Source organism: Chiloscyllium plagiosum, chromosome 9 (assembly GCF_004010195.1).
Source record: "Chiloscyllium plagiosum isolate BGI_BamShark_2017 chromosome 9, ASM401019v2, whole genome shotgun sequence".
Taxonomy (NCBI): Eukaryota; Metazoa; Chordata; class Chondrichthyes; order Orectolobiformes; family Hemiscylliidae; genus Chiloscyllium; species Chiloscyllium plagiosum.
The window spans coordinates 56,056,603-56,076,640 of NC_057718.1; the positions used below are offsets into that span (position 1 = coordinate 56,056,603).

The 20,038-nt window shown below is 40.6% G+C and overlaps 1 protein-coding gene across 7 annotated transcripts in view; it reads right to left on the reverse strand.

Annotated features, from left to right (window-relative positions):
• Window positions 1–6,751: 6,751 nt before the first annotated feature.
• Window positions 6,752–20,038, reverse strand: part of LOC122552874 (reticulon-4-like) — a 98,681-nt gene continuing 85,394 nt past the window's right edge. For all 7 annotated transcript variants that reach the window (XM_043695970.1, XM_043695969.1, XM_043695971.1 and 4 more), the window contains 4 exons: window positions 18,427–18,496; window positions 14,571–14,617; window positions 9,856–9,914; window positions 6,752–7,685 (listed from right to left, as the gene is read on the reverse strand). In XM_043695970.1, coding sequence (XP_043551905.1) covers window positions 7,643–7,685; window positions 9,856–9,914; window positions 14,571–14,617; window positions 18,427–18,496 — 219 coding nt within the window. In that variant the 3' untranslated portion in view covers window positions 6,752–7,642. The remainder of the gene's footprint in view (window positions 7,686–9,855; window positions 9,915–14,570; window positions 14,618–18,426; window positions 18,497–20,038) is intronic.

A 20,038-nucleotide genomic window follows, 5' to 3' on the forward strand; every position in this document is an offset into this window, starting at 1 on the left:
GGGGAGTGGAGTGCATTATTTCCCCCTCCAACTCTATTTTGATTTAGTCCCTACCCTCCCCTTCACTGTTTTGATCACACAGCATTGCTCTTCGATGTGAAGGGCAGTGCTTGTCACTGGCCACTCGTGTGTTTTCCTATCTTCCTGGTGGTGAAAATTGAATAAAGATTCGTGCACTTTGTGTCTTTCACTGTGTCTCACACGTATACACACACACCATGGGTGCTGGGGAAAAAATAAGCACTACCGCACTTAGATGGTAGTGTGGGGGTTAAATTAAAAAAAATAAAGTAATAGTGGAAGCTGCCCGGACGGAATTTCACATTGGCCCCAAGGTCCCGTACTTCCCGCGGGAGCCTGTGCCCCACAACCTGAGCCGCCTCCAGAATTTTAATTTTGTCTCTTTTAAGGACGTAAAAAGGCGGGCCCTGTATCAACTGTTGCTGCACGCTGTCCACCTCTTCTCCCTCATCCACCGTCCGGACACGCCTTGGCGTGCCCATTTGCCACCGGGCGGTGGACTCTCTACGTGGGAGTCCTCCCCCTTTCTCTTGGGGATCTGGGGTGGAGGGTGCTGCACGCAGCGGTCCCCTGCAACAGCAGATTGCGGTGGTTCACGGACTCCCAGCCCAACTGCTTGTTCCGTGGCACTGTGGAGTCCGTGGACCATATATATATTGGGTGTGGGCGTTTGCACTCCCTTTTTGATTTTCTTAAAAACCTTCTCCTCTGTTTTTGGCTGCACTTCAGTCCCACGCTCCTGATCTTTGGGCACCCGGTACGGAGGAGGGAGGGCAGGTCTGAAGACCTCCTCGTGCGTCTGCTCCTGGGCCTGGCCATCAACAGCGGGCCGTGGAGGGGGTCGTTTGGGCCGACTGCCTGCCCCTCCTCTGCGGTTACGTTAGAGCCCGGGTGTCCTTGGAGAAGGAGCGCGCGATCTCCACCAACACCCTGGAGTTGTTCTGGGAGACGTGGGCGCCACAGGGAGTGGAGTGCATTATTTCCCCCTCCAACTCTATTTTGATTTAATCCCTGCCCTCCCCTTCACTATTTGATCACACAGCATTGCCCTTTTGTGAAGGGCAGTGCTTGTCACTGGCCACTCGGGTGTTTTCCTATCTTCCTGGTGGTGGAATTGAATAAAGATTTGTACACCTTATGTCTCTCACTGTCTCACACCTTTACACACATGGGTGCTGGGGAAAAAAATAAGCACTACCGGAGTTAGACGGGAGTGTGGGGGTAAAAAAAGGAGTATCAGAGGTTCTGTTCACTCTAATAATAATTAAAAAAGTAATAGGGGAAGCTGCCCGGACGGAATTTCACATTGGCTCCAATGTCCTGTACTTCCCGCGGGAGCCTGTGCCCCACAACCTGAGTCGCCTCCGGAATTTTAATTTTGTCTCTTTTAAGGACGTAAAAAGGCGGGCCCTGTATCAACTGCTGCTGCACACCGTCCACCTCTTCTCCCTTATCCACCGTTCGGACACGCCTTGGTGTGCCCATTTGCCACCGGGAGGTGGAGATCCCCAGTGGAGGGCTCTCAATGAGGGAGTCCTCCCCCTTTCTCTTGGGGATCTGGGGTGGAGGGTGCTGCATGCAGCGGTCCCCTGCAACCGCAGATTGCAGTGGTTCACGGACTCCCAGCCCAACTGCTTGTTCTGGGGTGCTGTGGAGTCCATGGACCATATATATATTGGGTGTGGACGTTTACACTCCCTTTTTGATTTTCTTAAAAACCTCCTCCTCTGCTTTTGGTTGCACTTCAGTCCCACGCTCCTGATCTTCGGGCACCCGGTACGGAGGAGGGAGGGCAGGTCTGAAGACCTCCTCGTGGGTCTGATCCTGGGCCTGGCCAAACAGGCCATAAACAGGTCCAGACAGCCTACCCCTCTTCCGCGGTTACGTTAGAGCCCGGGTGTCCTTGGAGAAGGAGCACGCGGTCTCCACCAACACCCTGGAGTTGTTCAGGGAGAGGTGGGCGCTGCAGGGAGTGGAGTGCATTATTTCTCCCTCCAACTCTATTTTGATTTCATCCCTGCCCTCCCCTTCACTGTTTGATCACACAGCATTGCCCTTTGATGTGAAGGGCGCTGCTTGTCACTGACCACTCGGGTGTTTCCTTTCTTCCTGGTGGTGGAAACTGAATAAAGATTCGTGGACCTGTGTCTTTCACTGTAAAAGAAAAAAAAAGTAATATTGGAAGGTTGATTTTTGGACTGGACGCTTGTGACCAGCAGTGTTCTACAGGGATCAGATCTTGGTCCGCTTTTGTTTATCATTTACTCAAATGATTTGGATTAAAACATTGAAGGCAGTTTGTAACATAAGTTTGCAGACACCACCAAAATTCATGGCATAGTAGATTGTGAAGAAGATTTCTAAGATTACAAAAGGATCTTGATCAAATGGGTTAATGGGTTGAAAAATGGCAGATGACATTCAATCAGTATAAATGCAAGGTATAGCATTTTGAAACAACAAACAAGGGTAGGGCTTATACAATTAATGGTAGTGCCTTGGGTAGTGTTGTGGAGGAAAGTGACCTAGGGGTGCAGGTACATAATTCTTTGAAGTTTGCATCATATATAGACTGAGTGGTTAAAAAGGCATTAGGTATGCTTGCCTTCATTTGCTCAGTCCTTTGAGTATACAAGTTATGTTGAGGTTGTACAGGACGCTGATGAGAACTGGAATATCGTGTCCAGTTCTGGTTGTCCAGTTATAGGAAGGATATTATCAAGCTGGAGGAGGTTTGGAAGAGATTTACCAGGTTTTTGCCAGTTATGGAATATTTGAGTTCTAAAGAAAGGCTGATACTTTTTCACTGGAGCTTAGGCAATCTGACAAAAGTTTATAAAAATGAGGTATAGATAGGTTAATGGTAGTTATGCCTTCCCTAGATGGGGTATTTCAAGACTGGGTCACATTCAGTCTTATGAGGAGAGAGATTTAAAAAATGAGGCAATTTTTTTTAATGCAGAGGGTGGTTTGCATGTGGAATGAACTTTGAGGAAGTGATGGATAAGGGTACAATTACAACATTCAAAAGACATTTGGATAGACACTTGAATAGGAATATTTTGGAGGAAGAGGAGTCAGGGAGCAGGCAGCTGAGACTAGTTTAGTTTGGGATTGTGTTTGGCCTGGACTGGTTGGACCGCTGGATCTGCTTTTGTGCTGTAGGACTCTATAAATGGAAGTGCTGGTGGTAACTGCAGTATGTAGGACTATGTATTAGTGCCAGACAACTTATTATTGATACATTTGCTCGAGGTGTGTAAAAGTGACTTTAAAAACCCAGGCTTCCTAGCAGTTCTGGACAACCATACCTGCAGCAACTGTCTGCAGTTTGTGCACCTTTGGGCTCAGTATTGCTGAGCTGGTATGAGTTACAAACACTGCAGAGCGTCAGGGAGGAGAGTATCCTCAGCACTTTGTTGCAGGAGGCAGACATATCCTTAAGATTAGGTAGAACTTTAGATTTGGTTGAAGGTCACACGGAAAGCAAGCTGTGATACGTAAGGTACAAGGAACCAGCTTGGAGAAAACTCCACTACCTTATCCAACAAGTAGGATGTACTTGTTACCTCTGTGAATGAAGTAATGGACGGCAAGGAGGATAAGCAGACTGACCATGGCATCATGGTGAGGGATGCCATTTGAATGGAAGAGGAGGAAGTAGGATGATAGGGAATACTATAAATGTTCTTCTCTGTAGCCTCAATTAGAAACTCCTTACATTGAAGAGGAACTTAGGGATGGAAGGGGAAAGATTCAGGTATTATGGTTCACATGGAAACAAGTGTCATTAGAATATCATTTCTAGCTGTACCTGAATTCAGGCTGCAAATTTAAAGTACAGAACATCAATCATTTCTGCATTGTTACCAGAGTGGGAAATGAGGAAACAACAGAGGCATTAAGCATTGTGTCTGACTTGACAAAAGACCATAATTCTATTAGCTTTAAAATAGTAATGGAAAAGTATAGACCATCTCAAAGTTGACATTCTAAATTGGAGGAAGGCTAATTTTGATGGTATTAGACAAAAACATTCAAAATCTGATTGGGGGCAAATGTTCACAGGGAAGGGGACGGCTGGAAAATGGGAAGCTTTCAGAAATGAGATAAGGAGTGTCCAGAAAGTATATTCCTGTTAGGGTGAAAGGAAACGCAAGTAGATATAGGGAATGCTGCATGACTAAAGAAATTATGGGTTTGGTTAAGAAAAAGAAGTAAGCAAATGTTCGGTAGATTATAAAGGCATTAGGAGTATACTTAAGAGGGAAATCAGGAGGTCAAAAAGGGGACATGAGATAGCATTGGTAAATAAGAGTTAAGGAGAATACAAAGGGTTTTTATAAATACATTAAGGACAAAAGGAAAACTAGGGAGAGAATAGGACCCCTCAAAAGATCAGCAAGGTGGTCTTTGTGTGGAGCCACAGGAGATACCGAACGAATATTTTGCATCGGTGTTTACTGTGGCAAAGGACATGGAAGATATAGATTGCAGGGAAACAGACGTCTTGAAAAATGTTCATTTTACAGAGGAGGACGTGCTGGATATCTTGAAACACAAAAGCGGATAAAGCGGATATAGCATCTGATCAGGTGTACCCTAGAACTCTGTGGGAAGCTATGGAAGTGATTGCTGAGCCCCTTGCGGAGATATTTGTATTATCGATAGTCACAGGTGAGGTGCCAGAAAACTAGAGGTTGGCTAACGTGGTGCCACTGTTTAAGAAGGGTGGTAAGCACAAGCCAGGGAACTAGAGACCTGTGAGCCTGACGTTGGTGGTGGGCAAGTTGTTGGAGGGAATCCTGAGGGACAGGATGTACATGTATTTGGAAAGGCAAGGACTGATTATGGATAGTCAACATGGCTTTGTGCGTGGGAAATCATGTCTCACAAACTTGATTGAGTTTTGAAGAAGTAACAAAGAAGATTGATGACAGCAGAACAGTAGACGTTTGCGATATGGACTTCAGTGAGGCGTTCGACAAGGTTCCCCATGGGAAACTGGTTAGCAAGGTTAGATCTTACGGAATACCAGGAGAACTAGCCACCTGGATACAGAACTCAAAGGTAGAAGACAGGGTGGTAGAGGGTTGTTTTTCAAACTGGAGGCCTGTGACCAGTGGAGTGCCACGAGGATCAGTACTGGGTCCACTACTTTTTGTCATTTATATAAATGATTTGGATGTGAGCTTAAGAGGTATAGTTAGTAAGTTCGTTGATGACACCAAAATTAGCGGTGTAGTGGACAGCAAAGAAGGTTACCTCAGATTACAACAGGATCTTGATCAGATGGGCCAATGGGCTGTGAATTCGCAGATGGAGTTTAAAAATGTGAGGTGCTGCATTTTGGGAAAGCAAACCTTAGCAGGACTTATACACCTAATGGTAAGGTCCTGGGGAGTGTTGCTGAACAAAGAGACCTTGGAGTGCAGGTTCATAGCTCCTTGAAAGTAGTTGCAGCAGGTAGATAGGATAGTGAAGGCAGCATTTGGTATTCTTTCCTTTATTGGTCAGAGTATGAGTACAGGAGTTGGGAGGTCATGTTATGACTGTACAGGACATTGTTAGGCCACTTTTGGAATATTGTGCAATTCTGGTCTCTTTCCTATTGGAAGGATGTTATAAAACCTGAAAGGGTTCAGAAAAGATTTACAAGGATATTGCCAGGGTTAGAGGATTTGAGCTATAGGGAGAGGTTGAATAGACTGGAACATCAGAGGCTGAGGGGTGACCTTATAGAAGTTTATTTATAAAATCATGAGGAACATGGATAGGGTAAGTCGATAGGGTCTTTTCCCTGGGTGGGAGAGTCCAGAACTAGAGGGCATAAGTTTAAGATGAGAGGGGCAAGATATAAAAGAGACCTAAGGGGCAATGTTTTCACACAGAGTGGAATGTGTGGAATGTGCTGCCAGAGGAAGTGGTGGAGGCTAGTACAATTGCAGCATTTAAAATGCATCTGGATGGGTATATGAATAGGAAGGATTTAAAAGGTATATGGGTTGGGTGCTGGCAGGTGGAACTAGATTGGGTTGGGATATCTGGTCAGCGTGGACAAGTTTGACCGAAGGGTCTGTTTCTGTGCTGCATATCTCTATGAATATGACTCTAAAATAAGATTCAAACCAGAAATAGACACTAACTAAAGGGAAGGAAATTAGGACAATTAACAATCAAGGAAAAAGTACTGGAGGAGAAGTACCAGGGACTAAATTCCAACAAATCACCAGGATTGAGAGTAAGTATCACTTCACTGAAGTGTTCAGAAATGTTGGCATTATGTAACCCATTTGGCTGTCAAAACTCCATTGTATATACTTAAGGCTGTGACAGACATCTTTTTTGGTTTCTCAGGAATCAAGGGATATGGGACCGATTAGAAAAGAGCAGTTGAAGCCAGATATCAGCTATGATCAACCTGAATAGTGAAACAGGTTCAAGAGACAATATGGACTACACTTGCCCTTTATTATTATTAGGGTCAGTATGTAGGCCTAGTTAAATTGCTCTTGCAGAGTGGCTGTGGATTTGACATGCCTCTTTCTGTGCTGCAATCATTCTATGATTCTATAAACATTTCAAAAACTACAGGGCCTTTACAGACCATTAAATTTCAAATTACTTTGACAAAGACCTCTATATAAAATATACAAATTTTGTACATGGATAATTTTATATTAAGCTAACCTACATATGTATGGTTTACACACAAAATCCATGTTGCTTGTAAGCTTAATTCATTCTCATTTTTATTTCACAATGCATTCCCCAAAGGCCTGAGCCCAATTCGTTTACAATGTAATGTCCACTCTCAGATGTGCGCAAACAATGTTTGCAATTTCCAAGTTACATTTATTCATAGCATTAGATACAGTCCACAAATAATCAAAAGTACAGTTAAAATTTTGCTATAGATGTGCTCATACATTTCTGGCTAAACAGATGAAAATCTGATGAATTGAACATTTATGCTGAGATTTTATGGCATATATATCTTAGTGTATGGTTCAGTGCTGTGGATCCATCTTTAAAATTCAGTTACCTCTGAAATAACAAGCACTGTGGAGCTGCTCAAGTCAACTTGCTAGCTTAGTGAAACACTAACTGGGTAATTGTTAAAACAGTAAAATCTTAATACAGCGACAGGTTTTAGTCAGAAAAGCAAGACCTCAAATTTCACTACAATGGAACAGTAAATATTTTGATCACATGGAGTTAGAAATTTGCACCAACCTCACAGCATAGATCCTACAAACAGTGTGCAAACTGGGGAGGGGGCAGGGAATACCAAAAGCTCCAACTGCACCATGATTTGTTTTCACATAATAAGACACTATCCCGACACGTGCAATGTATAGTTTCTCAAATCTTTAATACAAACCAGTGTTCTCTGTACCAAATGACATAAATAAACTGAATTCAAACTTCCTACATGTTAGCATGTGATATAATGTAATACGAAATAGACTACAGTTAAACACTTTGTTACTACCAAAATGGAAAAGACTTGCAAATTACACTGCAGTTCCAAGGCTATTTTGTTCTTTCCAATCCTCCCTGTGATAATCCAAGTGACAGCCCAGCAGAAAACATGCTATGAAGCACAGGACAAGCTCCATTACTCAGTCTTCTTCTTCAGTCCAGGAATTTTCGTTTGAATCCTAGAATGAGAAGATACAAATTGATATAAATTCAAATAAATTCACAAATTTGTCATGTTACACATTTAAAACATTATATACTTTTACTAGCCTATATCATTTCATTAGCCAGTTTCACAATTTTAAGGTAATGGCATATACATTCTCTAGTAGGCAGTAACTATAGCACAGCAGTGAAGTAACATTTTATGGCAAAACATTAACATTTAGTCAAAGATTACACACAATAGATGCACTTAGGAATGGCTTTAATGGTTTTTCATGCATAAATCGGAAAAAAATTAAAAATAAAAGTTGTAATTGTTTAAAACTGTGGGCATTTTGGAATTAAGTCTGATCACGGAAAGCCTGGAGTATAGAAATCAGGATAACATTTTGAATTCCATGCAGGTAATATGAACCTTTTGCAATACTCTTAATAAGGCAGCAGGGCTAGTAGTCATGCCACTGGACTAGTAATCCAGAATTCAAGTTAATATTATGGGGACATGGGTTCAAATCCCACAGTGGCAGATGTTGAAATTTTAAATCAGTAAAAGCTAATGTCCTAATGTATACCATGCTAACAACTCTCAGTGTCATAAATCACCAACATCCTTTACAAAAGGATAGCAGCCATCCTAGTCTGATTTGGCCTACATGTGACTCCAGACTCTCAAAGATATGGTCAACTCTTAACTGCCACATCTAAACAATTATGGATGGGCAATGAATGCTGGCCTCGCCAAAGAGGTCCTCACCCATAAATGAATACATTTCATAAATTTCTTAGAGTTCACAACAAACATCAAACTGAAAATGCTACGACCTGAACAAAACTAGTTAAAATGAAGCCTACCAAGGCAACCATATAGCTAAGAGAAATCACACATTGAAAAACCGCAAACAGTTTGACTTCATATCTCTCCATAAAATATAAAATTTAAAATTAATAATTGGCATGATAGGCCAGGAACAAACCAATAAGTATTAAAGGATGGTTCAGGAAACTATATGGAGCAAGGATGACAGAACCAGAGGAGAGTATCAATCCTAATTAATTAGGCTAAATTTACAAATAATATTCAAGCAGTCAACTCTATAACATGCCTCAAACAAATGATAGTTCAATAGTATCAGTGGGTACATTAAACTGAAAATTTATTTCATAATCTGACAGAAGCTTTAACATATGATCTGGCACTCAGCGTTTGCTGGGTCCAATTCATTCTTATCTACCTGCAACACCAAAGTAAACTTACCAAATTCACTATAGCTGCTGACCAGAAAGACATTTTTCAATGTGACACCAGCAAAGCATTACAGAAATTTACAAAGATCAACACAAATTAACTCAAGGAATTTTGGAAAAACGTCCAATGAGCAACGCAATTAATTCAACATGACAAACATTACAAACCAAAGGACAATCAATGCCATTAATTAAAACAGTAACTTTTTTTTTTAAAAAGGAATGAGCAGAACTCTCAACCGCTTACGAACTGGTCTGAGTCAATCTAAACAACAAAAACAGATAAGAACTTCAATAAATAAGATGCCAATTTCTTTCATGGTGTAACAAACCAGAGAAGTATTCCAAATCAAGCTGTGTACACAAATGAAGAACGCTTTAAAAAAAGGTTTTCAGGATGGAAAAATTATGAATACAGTAAGGGCATAGGAACCACACCATGAATTTTAAAATGTGCAAGCCTAGTAACTGTACAGCTCAACATCAATACCATATCTCAAGTAAACAGAAAGAAAGTTCTGGAAATGATTTTCTTTCCAGAATTATTTCAAGTAACTTCCAACACCTGGTATATTGACACCTTTTAGAATTATGCAAGGCACACAGTAAGAAACTAAGTTATGGAATTGTTAATATGCCAAAACACAGTTTTATTTACAGTTTAGCTAACATCAAAATCTGAGAAATGGTGTTTACTGATTTCCCTTAGGAGCATGACCAAACTTTAAGGATGACTGCAAAAATGCAGAAGTATTTTCTAGTGTTCAAGAACAACGTAGCATCAGAGCTTTACAAATTGCATTTTCTGAAGGCATGTCAGCTAAATTCAACAGTTAAGAACATGCATCATAAATTGAGACACAAACTTCCACTTGCAATAAAATGTTACACTGCATAGTTACCACGTTTAAAACATGTCACTATTTTTTGGATACTTACTTAGCAGTGATATCTCTAATCTGCTTACTTGCTATCCCTATGTAATGATCAATTTGAGTCTAAAGAAATAAAAAAGACAGTTAAAGGGGCATTCATATATTTAAGATCATTCTATGAGAGGCCTCACATTAGATTAAATAGGTCCAGCAAATCCCAGCCTTCCTCAAGACCAGCAATACACAATAATGATGGAAAGTATGGACCACTTTAAATGTTAGAGGCCTGGGGGGGAAAAAAAAGTCAGTCATTCATGTGCAAGAACTAGCCATGAAAAGCTTTCTTGTATGTAAATGAGTGCATATATTGCAACAACCTGATGAAATTGAATTGTAGAACTGCTTCTTGTATTTGGGGCAAAACAATTCCCTCTGAATTCAAAGTTCACAACCATTACTTTGGAAGACCGGAGAAAAGTTTTAGCTCCAGTCTCATCTTCACGGTTTATCAATGGAAACGTCCGTCAATAGCGACCAGGAGTATGCTGGGAAAATGGTGCAAGAGTTCTCAGAAGTCATTTAGGTTACAAAGTAGGTTTTTGTTGAAACAAATTACCTGTACCACTTAATGCAATTAATTCAACATGAAAATGGAGACATCTCAAATGTTGCAACTTCCACTGAAAGTTCATTCCACAGACAAACCATTATGTTAACAAAAAAAAAATGCCCTTTGCATCATTTTTAAAATCTTTCTCCTCTCACCTTTAAAATATGCTGCCAGTCCTGAAATCCCTACTGAGGGAAAAGACACCTGCCACTGACCTTATCTATACCCCTCATAACTTTATAAACCTCTACAGTCACCCCCCAACCTCCTATGCTCCAATGCAAGTTTTCCCAGTCTATCCTGCCTCTCCATTACGGTGGTAATAGCACAAAACAATGAAGCCCCTCTCTACTTTCCCAGCCTCATAAACCTCATTAATCATTGTATCATAAAGCTTAGGTTAATTGTGGAAACAGGGAACAAACCAGAATAAAATGTTTATCTGGGGATAAAAATCAATTTTAATGGCTAAGAATGGATTCTGCCCAGATGGCAAGAATCAAAGGTTGGCAGGCAAAACAGTATCTGAAATGATGTACTGTCTTCGGAGGTGTGTGTTTTGGGGACAGGTAAGTTTGATTCCCATGAAGTGGAAAGGTACGGCAAATAAATTCAGAGCTACCTGGATGACAAAAGAGAGAAAGATCAAGACGAATAAGAAAACATGCTCATCAAGAGAGAAACAAAGTGAAAATAAATAGTTCACGGGGGAATTGAAAATTCAGAAAACAAAGTAGGAAGAGAGGCTGACAACTGATACAAAAGGAATTCTAAATCTTCCAAAGGCATATAATCAAAGAAAGGGTAGCAAAAGTTCTGGGGCTGATTAAGGACTAATGCATTGTCTTTATCAAGGAAGATGATAGCATGCTAGTCATCGTGAGAAAGGAGGCAGCTCAGATACTTGAAAAGTTTAAAATTGAAAGCTTGGGATAAGTTGTATGGATTTAAGTAAATGATGTGGAGGAGCCAGTAACTGGGCGGCACAGTGGTTAGCACTGCTGCCTCACAGCGCCAGAGACCCAGGTTCAATTCCCGCCTCAGGCGACTGTCTGTGTGGAGTTTGCACATTCTCCCCGTGTTTCCTCTGGATGCTCCGGTTTCCTCCCAAAATCCAAAAGTGTGCAGGTCAGGTGAACTGGCCATGCTAAATTGCCCGTAGTGTTAGGTGCAGGGGTAAACATAGGGAAATGGGTCTGGGTGGGTGCGCTTTGGTGGGTCGGTGTGGACTTGTTGGGCCGAAGGGCCTGTTTCCACACTAAGTAATCTAATCTAAAAACAACTGGGCTGGACAAAGTTAAAAATCAGTCCAACAGGTTTCTTTGGAAGCACTAGCTTCCAGAGCACTGCTCCTTTATCAGGTGGTCGTGGACAATTAGACCATAAGACCACAATTTATAGCAAAAAAGATTGCAGTTTCATGCAACTGAAACAAAATATTGAAGAAACCTAGATTGCTGTTAAGTCTTTCATCTTTTAGAATGGGTTGCAGGATTTGGTTCAGTAATATGTAAATCCCAGAACTTCTTTTAAGATATCTTGATTTTATAACAAAAGGTGACATCTCAGCTCAGACAATGCATTAAGGAACAAAGAAAATTTGCAGCCCAGGAACAGGCCCTTTGGCCCTCCAAGCCTGAGCTGATCCAAATCCACTGTCTAAACTCGTTGCCCAATTCCTAAGCATCTGTAGCCCTCTGCTCCCCACCTACTCATGCATCTGTCCAGACGCCCCTTAAGTGAATCTACCATGCCTGCCTCTACTACCTCTGTTGGCAACGCGCTGCAGACACCCACCACTCTCTGTGTAAAGTACTTGCCATGTGTATCCCCCTTAAACTTTTCACCTCTCACCTTGAAAGTGTGACCTCTCGTTATTGAATCCTTCACCCTGGGAAAAACTTTATCTCTATCTATCCTGTCTATACTCTTCATGATTTTGTAGACCTCAATCAGGTCCCCCCTTAATCTCCTTTTTTCTAATGAAAACAAACCTAACCTACTCAACCTTTCTTCATAGCTAGCACATTCCATACGAGGCAATATCCTTCTCTGCACCCTCTCCAAAGCATCCACATCCTTTTGGTAATGTGGTGACCAGAACTGTACACAGTATTCTAAATGCAGCCGAACCAACGCCGTGTTCAATTTTAACATGACCTGCCAGCTCTTATACTCAATGCCCCGTCCGATGAAAGCAAGCATACCATATTCCTTCTTGACCACTCTATCCACCTGTGCAGCAACTTTCAGGGTACAATGCACCTGCACTCCCAGATCTCTCAGTTCATTACCTTTTCCCAACAGCAAATGCCCTCTTTCAAATCATTTATGTATATCACAAATAACAGTGACCCCAGTACTAACCCCTATGGAACACCACTGGTCACCTTTCTCCAGTTCAAAAACTCCCTTCAAATACTACTGTCTCCTGTTGCTCAAACAATTCTTATCCAACTAGCTAGAACACCCTGCACACCATGTGACTTCACTTTCTCTATTAGTTTATCATGGGGAAGTTTATCAAACCCCTTACTACAATCCATGTATATGGCATCAACAGCCCTTCCTTCATCTATCAACTTGATTGACTCCTCAATGAATTCTATTAGGTTGGTAAGGCACGATCCCCCCTGCACAAAACCATGTTGCCTATCACGGATAGGCCCATTCTTTTTAAAATATAAAATAGATGCTACCCCTCAGTACCTTCTCCAGCAACGTTCCCACCAAATTAAAGGTGAGGTTAATCTGTCTGCATCCCAATCTTGCGTCAGATTGGTTCTATTTGTTATTTTTTTCACTTTAAAGAAATGTCTATAGTGGAGATCCCCATGGGTTGGTATCGGGACTCTTGCTATAACCAACTAATCCCCAGACCTTATAGTACAGGTCATAATTTCAAAGTGTGCTGATGATCAGATGTGCCAGTTCAGCATTTTACAAGCTATAGCAGTGAATGTTTGATAACAAAAACATCGGCAAGTCAACAAAAGTCCTTGTAAACAGAGCAGTCATTATCTTACTCCTTTACTAAGGATGGATCTTAATCGTGCATCAGCAACACGTAACAGAAATTCCATCAGCAAACGCCTGCTCTCTCATTCAGATTCAGTGGGAGGACCAAACAAATGCTGGAGTTCTACTAGATGCCAGTTCCGCAAGCATTCAGGCAAAATGGCCTATAAAAAAGATCAATTATGCTGGATGCAACTGTGGCAACAGATGGTTGAAAAATGTCTCCAAATACAGTTTCTGTTCTCAACTCTCAAATGGTATAAGAAAAGGGTACAAACACACATTGCCACATTGACATTAATGACTGGGAGGTTATGATAATTGTTCAGAATGATAATCTGTCCATCAAGTTGGATCAGATTAAATCAGAATGTTTTAATGGTGAGGCACAGTGGTGACAGAGGAAAGAAAAGAATGCGAGCCTTGCCATTCCAGATTTTCTTACTCATGGAATGGCTTGCCACATTTGCTCAAAGACCAATGAGCTAAGAGATTGCCTGCTCAGTTACATGAAGACCCATAGCAGACTCATAAACCTTGAGTATATGTCATTCTTGAACCAAAAACCAGCTAACTATGACAATTCCCACTCTATCAAAAATGACTAGCTGAATGTGATTTTTAATTGATAAGTGAAAAGATACTTACAGAGACTAGGAGGAAGACTATGCCTTTTGGGTCCTTTGAGCTAGGTCTGCCATTCAATACGATTGCGGCTGATCCTTTAACTCAACTCCATATTCCTACATTCTTTCCAGGCCCCAGGATGTATTTTAATCTCCAAAAATCTAACAATCTCTTTCTTGAATAAACTCAGTGTCACTGCCTCCACAGCTTTTGTGGTAGTGAATTCCATAGATTGACCACTCAAGTGAAGAAATGCTTCCACATCTGTCTTGTTGGTTCAAGTAGCCAGCATCACCTTCTAAGGACAACTATGGAAGGGCAATAAGTGTGATCGCCACATCCCACAAGTGAATAAGAATTATAAAGAAAAGCTATCCACACAAAGTATCAGGACACCAGTATGGCATACCTACAAATTCAATTGCCAATTCATTCTTATTGTGCAGGAGGGTGGGGAGAGGGGTGGTAGTAAAGGGAGGGAAGAGGGGGAGATGCACAAAATACAGCTCAAATTATAAACTTACCTGGTGTCTTTCATAAACCACAGGAATGCTGAAAACTGCTACCAGAGCTACAGGAAAAAAAAAAAGTAAAAATATTAAAAACTAATTGATTCAGAAAACATTTCTTACTCCTATAACAAAATAATCAACTCGTTCTGATTCACAGTAACTTCTGCCCTAAAAATGTAGCATAATTTAGATGCACAAACTATCCAGATAGCTTATTGAAAAGATATACCTTATATACTTGCGGATAGGTCAAATTTTGAAGGTATTGTTTTCAAGAGGATGAAATTCATGCTTGGTATGAGTCAAAAAATGGACAAAGAGCCAAATCTTTATATAAAATAATAATGAAAGGAAAAAGAATTATGGCCATTATTGAATATTTATCTGTAAAATAACTGTCTCTATTCTGCCTGCTACAGTAGAATGGTACAGAAGTCCCGCGCATACCCATGGGGATACCTTCCAAGACCTACAGTGGAGGCCCAAAACCGTGGATAGGTGCGAACCCATTCACTTAAATGGGAAACGTCCCTTTCCGGCAGCCTCCTGGTCCCCTATAATCTTCAGGCTGCAGCAAGCCGCAGATAACAAACTGTGAAAAGTGACTCCGCGGATATGGTGGTTGCCCTGTACTGTCATTCCATTACAGTAATTCTAAAAACCTGGAGCAAAGCACGACGACTGGTGGACTAGAAGACCCAGAACAGAGCACTACGACCAGCAGACTTGAAAGCCGGAGCTGAGCACAACAGGCAGGCACTGACTCAAATTTTGATCTGCAAGTGTGAAGAACTAGAGTCAACCTATACGAGATATACGGAAAATACAAGATGTTTTGGGCAAAATAGGGGTAGACATACAGGAGATCCACCACCTATACACGAATATGTATATATTAGAATAATAATTTAGAGAGAAGAAAGTGAGAACATAAGCCTCAATCCAGACATGTTGGGCACTCTGAAGATTGTTGCCAATTTAAAATATCACAATAGTCCCTTGCATTCGATGGGTTGCATCTCAGAATATTAAAGGAAGCAGCTACAGCGACTGTGGATGCACTGGCAGCAAGTTTCCAAGAATCCTAAGATCTTAAGAGGATTGGAAAACTGCCAATGTAACAGCTTTAGTCAAAAAACAAGAAACAATCAACTGTAGGTCGGTTTGATTAACATCTGTCCTTGAGACTATAATCATAATATAATCAGACAGTCAGCACGGCTCATGAAGGGGCAATCATGCCTAACAAAATTTATTACAACTCTTTGCGGAGATAACAAGCAGGATAAAGAAGAACCCATAGATGTAAAATTTTGATTTCAAAAGCATTTCATAAGGTACTGTACATAAGATTACTTAAGATAGAGTTCATGGTGTTCGGAGTAGTGTATTAGCATGGATAGACAATTGGCTACAGTAGAAGAGAGTTGGAATAAGGGGCCATTTTCAGAATGGCAACCTGTAAGCAGTGAGATCAATGCTAGGGCCACAATCATTTATAATACACATGTTAATGACTTGGTTGTGGGAAATAAATACATTATTGCCAAGTTTTCAGATGACAAAAGTAAGTGAAGGCAAGTAATGAGGTTGATAATCTGTAGAAAATAAAAGACAGATTGAGTGAGTGGACAAAGATTTGACAAGATGAAACAATGTGAAAAAATGTGACGTTGTGCACTTTGCCAGGAGGCGTAAAGGAGCCGAATATTATTTAAACAGGTGACATTTGCAGAAATCTGCAGGAGGATTTGAGGTGTATATACACATCACAAAAAGCTAGCATACAAGTTCAGCAGATAATAGGAAAGTGTAGTGTTGGCATTTATTTCAAGGTGAATGGAAAATAAAAATTGAAAAGTCTTGCTAAGACAATCCAAGCTACTAGTTGGACCACATCTAGAATATTGTGAACAGGTTCAGTCCCTTACTCCTGGCAAGATACTAGCATTGGAGGCAGGTCAGAGAAACTTCACTAGGTTGATCCCAGACATAAAAGGATTTTGTTACAAAGTAAGATTGAAAAGAGTTTAGAAGAATGAGGGGCGATCATATTGAAACACAAGACAACCGATGCTGACAGAGTTTCTCCAGAACTTGGAGTTCTTATTTCAGATCTCCAGCATCTGCAGTATTTTGCTTTTAAAGATTCTTAGGGGCCTCGACAGGGTTGATGTTAAGAAGTTGTTTTGCCTTGTAGGAGAGTCTAGGACCAGACAACATAAGTGAACTATCTAGTTAGGACAGTGGCGAGGAGAAATATGTGGAATCTTTATCACAGAGGCCATCTCATTCAAAGATGAGATAGACTTTTAATCAGGAAGTGAATCAAGCATTATGAGCCAAGTTAGGAAAGTGGAGTTGAGGAATATAAAAATCAGCCATGATCTCACTGAACAATGGAGCAAATACTCTACTTTTGCTTCTACATCTTCTGAACTGTAACTGTATGCTTTCAATCTGATGCTATATTTAACTTGTTTAGCCACAGACTGCAGCCGTGAAGAATTTTACCTTGAATCCCATTTATCTTCAAATTAAGGCCACACTCACTCAAATGCAGCCATGATTTCAAGAGCCGTCAGTCAGTCTCAATCCTTGTTTCACTGAAATTTTTAGACCCAGTTTCAAGTCTCACCTGCTCAGAGGTGTGCCAATAACATCTCTGAACAGGTCGATTAGAAAAGCTTTTTTAAAAAAAAAGAAAATTACATCTTGAATGATCTCTTTAACTCAAGGTACAACTGAAGAATGAAATGAGTCTGACCTGCTATGAGCCCTGTTGGACAATCAACTTGCCTAGCTTGGATACCATGGAGACTGGGACCCAGATTTGAGACTTACTGGCTCAAGTTGCAAAATGTTCTCACATTGAAGACAAAGGAAGGAGCAGCTGGAATGGACTGTCATTTGTTAGTTTATACGGAGTTTAGTCAATATTAAAGTTTAGTTTGGTGCCGTAAAAGTCTTAAACTTGAAACTTTATCATGCAATCCCTTAAGTTGATCGTTTAGCATTCAAATAAATTTTAAGAAATCACTTCTATAAATTTGAAATCATCCAAGTCTCTGCTGCCTTTGCCTTTATACATACCAAATTTCATTAAACCATCACCCTTGTGTTTACTGGTCTACATGGGCTCCTGGTGAAGCAATGCTTTGATTTTAAAATTCTTACCTTTGATTTAAAATTCCTCCATTGCCTTGCCCCTTCCTATCTTTGTACTTTCACTCCACACCCTTCAAAGATTTAAACTCATCTACTTGTGACGTTGAGCAATGATTTTAATTACACAACCACTGGTAGTCATGCCTTTGCCTCCGTCCACTCTCAGCTCTTGCTTGCGCACCATAGACTTCTCCTCCTTTCTCCTTTAAAATGCCCTTAAAATTACAACTTTTTAAACTTTCTGGCCATCTGCCCTTGTATATCCTCAGTGTGAAACCCCCCTCTACAGATCTCCTTGAGGCAGTTTAGGTAGTTTTATTATGAAAATGCACAAAATCAGGTTCCTATCAAAATACTGCATTTTTAAATTATTTCACCTTTCATTCTGGGAGCATTCTTCAAAGTCAGCTTCAATACCAAAATGACCATATCTTGAGATTTCAGCAGGATGTTAAGAATGCATCTTTGAAAGGAGATATGCATGACTAACTAAACAAAATACTTAAATGTGTGGCTCAAGCAGATGCAACCCAGACTTACAGAGCAAGCTCTCAGTAAATAAATAGAACTGAGTCAATTGCCAGTCATGTATTTTTAACATACATGTACCCATCATGTAAGCATTTCAAAAACAGAAGCTACAAGTCAGTGCAAATAAGAGGAATATAAATTGCAATCGAATGTCTTTATTTGCACTTACCTATTATCAGCAGGGACAGTCCATTAAACAAGGCACCAACATAAGTGAGCAGCCACATCAGCACTGAAAACTAATAAAAGGAACATGAATTGAAATACAACTCAAAGCATGCATTTTGAATTGCACTGAGCAACATTTATAGAAGACTTTTTAAAAACTAATAAGTCCCCCAAAAATATCAAATTAGTTGTCTAATCCATAAAAGTAAAACCAAGAAGAACTATTTCAGGCAAGCACTCAACTAGCTACTAACAATAGAGGGAAGAATTCAAGATTATAACCATTGTCTTGGTAAACAAAAGAACACACAGTATCAAATTGAGCTCGAGGGTAAATTGAATACTGATCGTAAATTGGGTAAAAATTACATTCCACAATGCCAATCTGATCTAAATGGAAGACTTCCACGCTTCAGCAGGAATAATGATTTAACCTGTATGTAGCATATTGGGACAATCATTTAAGATTAAACATAGTAAATACGAGTACAAAAGGCTATCTTCAGTGAGAACAGCCTTCAATTTAACTATATGCTAAAGGTAGTAAATTACTTAAACCTTAGAAGCAGATAGGCACAAGGAATTTTAAAAGATTTGACATAACAGATTTGTCAAAGTTGACCTGTTTGTACTTATCCAAAACAGCCAGCAGGCATAATAAATTAAAATTGTAACAAAGATGAGGCAAAGAACAGAGTAATAATTGAACAAAGGTCACTATTGCCAGACAATAAAAGCTGTCACTAAATAATCAGATTTAAAAAGAATTAATTCCTTTAGTATTAGGTCAGTTTTAAACACTCAGGATCTGAAATTTCACTTCAGATCAATCTCAGAAGAATAGGAGCTGGCATGGTCCAGCCTTTCCAATAGACATTCCCAACCTCGTCTGCCTCCTTTCAGCATAAAATGCCTCACTTCAAAACTTTGTCAATAATAAGAAATCTAGATGCTATTTTAAGCAGCTGCATCATGCTGCCACTGTGATTACTTTCCTAATTTTTATATCCCTAAGCCAGTTCGCACATGGCTTGGGCAATAATCTGGAGATTATGACCCTCAAGAACCTGTTCCTTAGTTTTGTTCCTAGTGCTCAATAATCTCCAAACAGGTCCTCCTTCCTAGCCTTGCCTATGCTGTTTGTACCAACGTGGACTACAACAACTGAATCCTCCCCCCTCTTTCTCAAATATCCTTTTAAGCCAGTCAGAGATATCCTGCATCCTGGCACCAGGCAGGCAACACCATGCAGGACTCCTGATCCAGCTTGCAAACGATACTATCCTCCTAACTATAGAATCCCGTATAACTACCACTTGTTTTTTTGCTCACCCCCCCAAATGGCCTTATGCACCATGGTGCCGTGGTCAGCTGGCTCATCCTCCCTGCACCCCTTTCCCTCATCCACACTGAGCAAACAGCTCATATCTGCTAGACAAAGTTTAAAGCTGAGGTTCCTCCATTCCTGAACTTAGGTTCCCCTTACCTGCCTTCATACTCTCCATTAGAAATAGCAAGGCATCTCGATAACACCCCTTTCCCTCATCCACACTGAGCAAACAGCTCATACCTGCTAGACAAAGTCTAAAGCTGAGGTTCCTCCATTCCTGAAC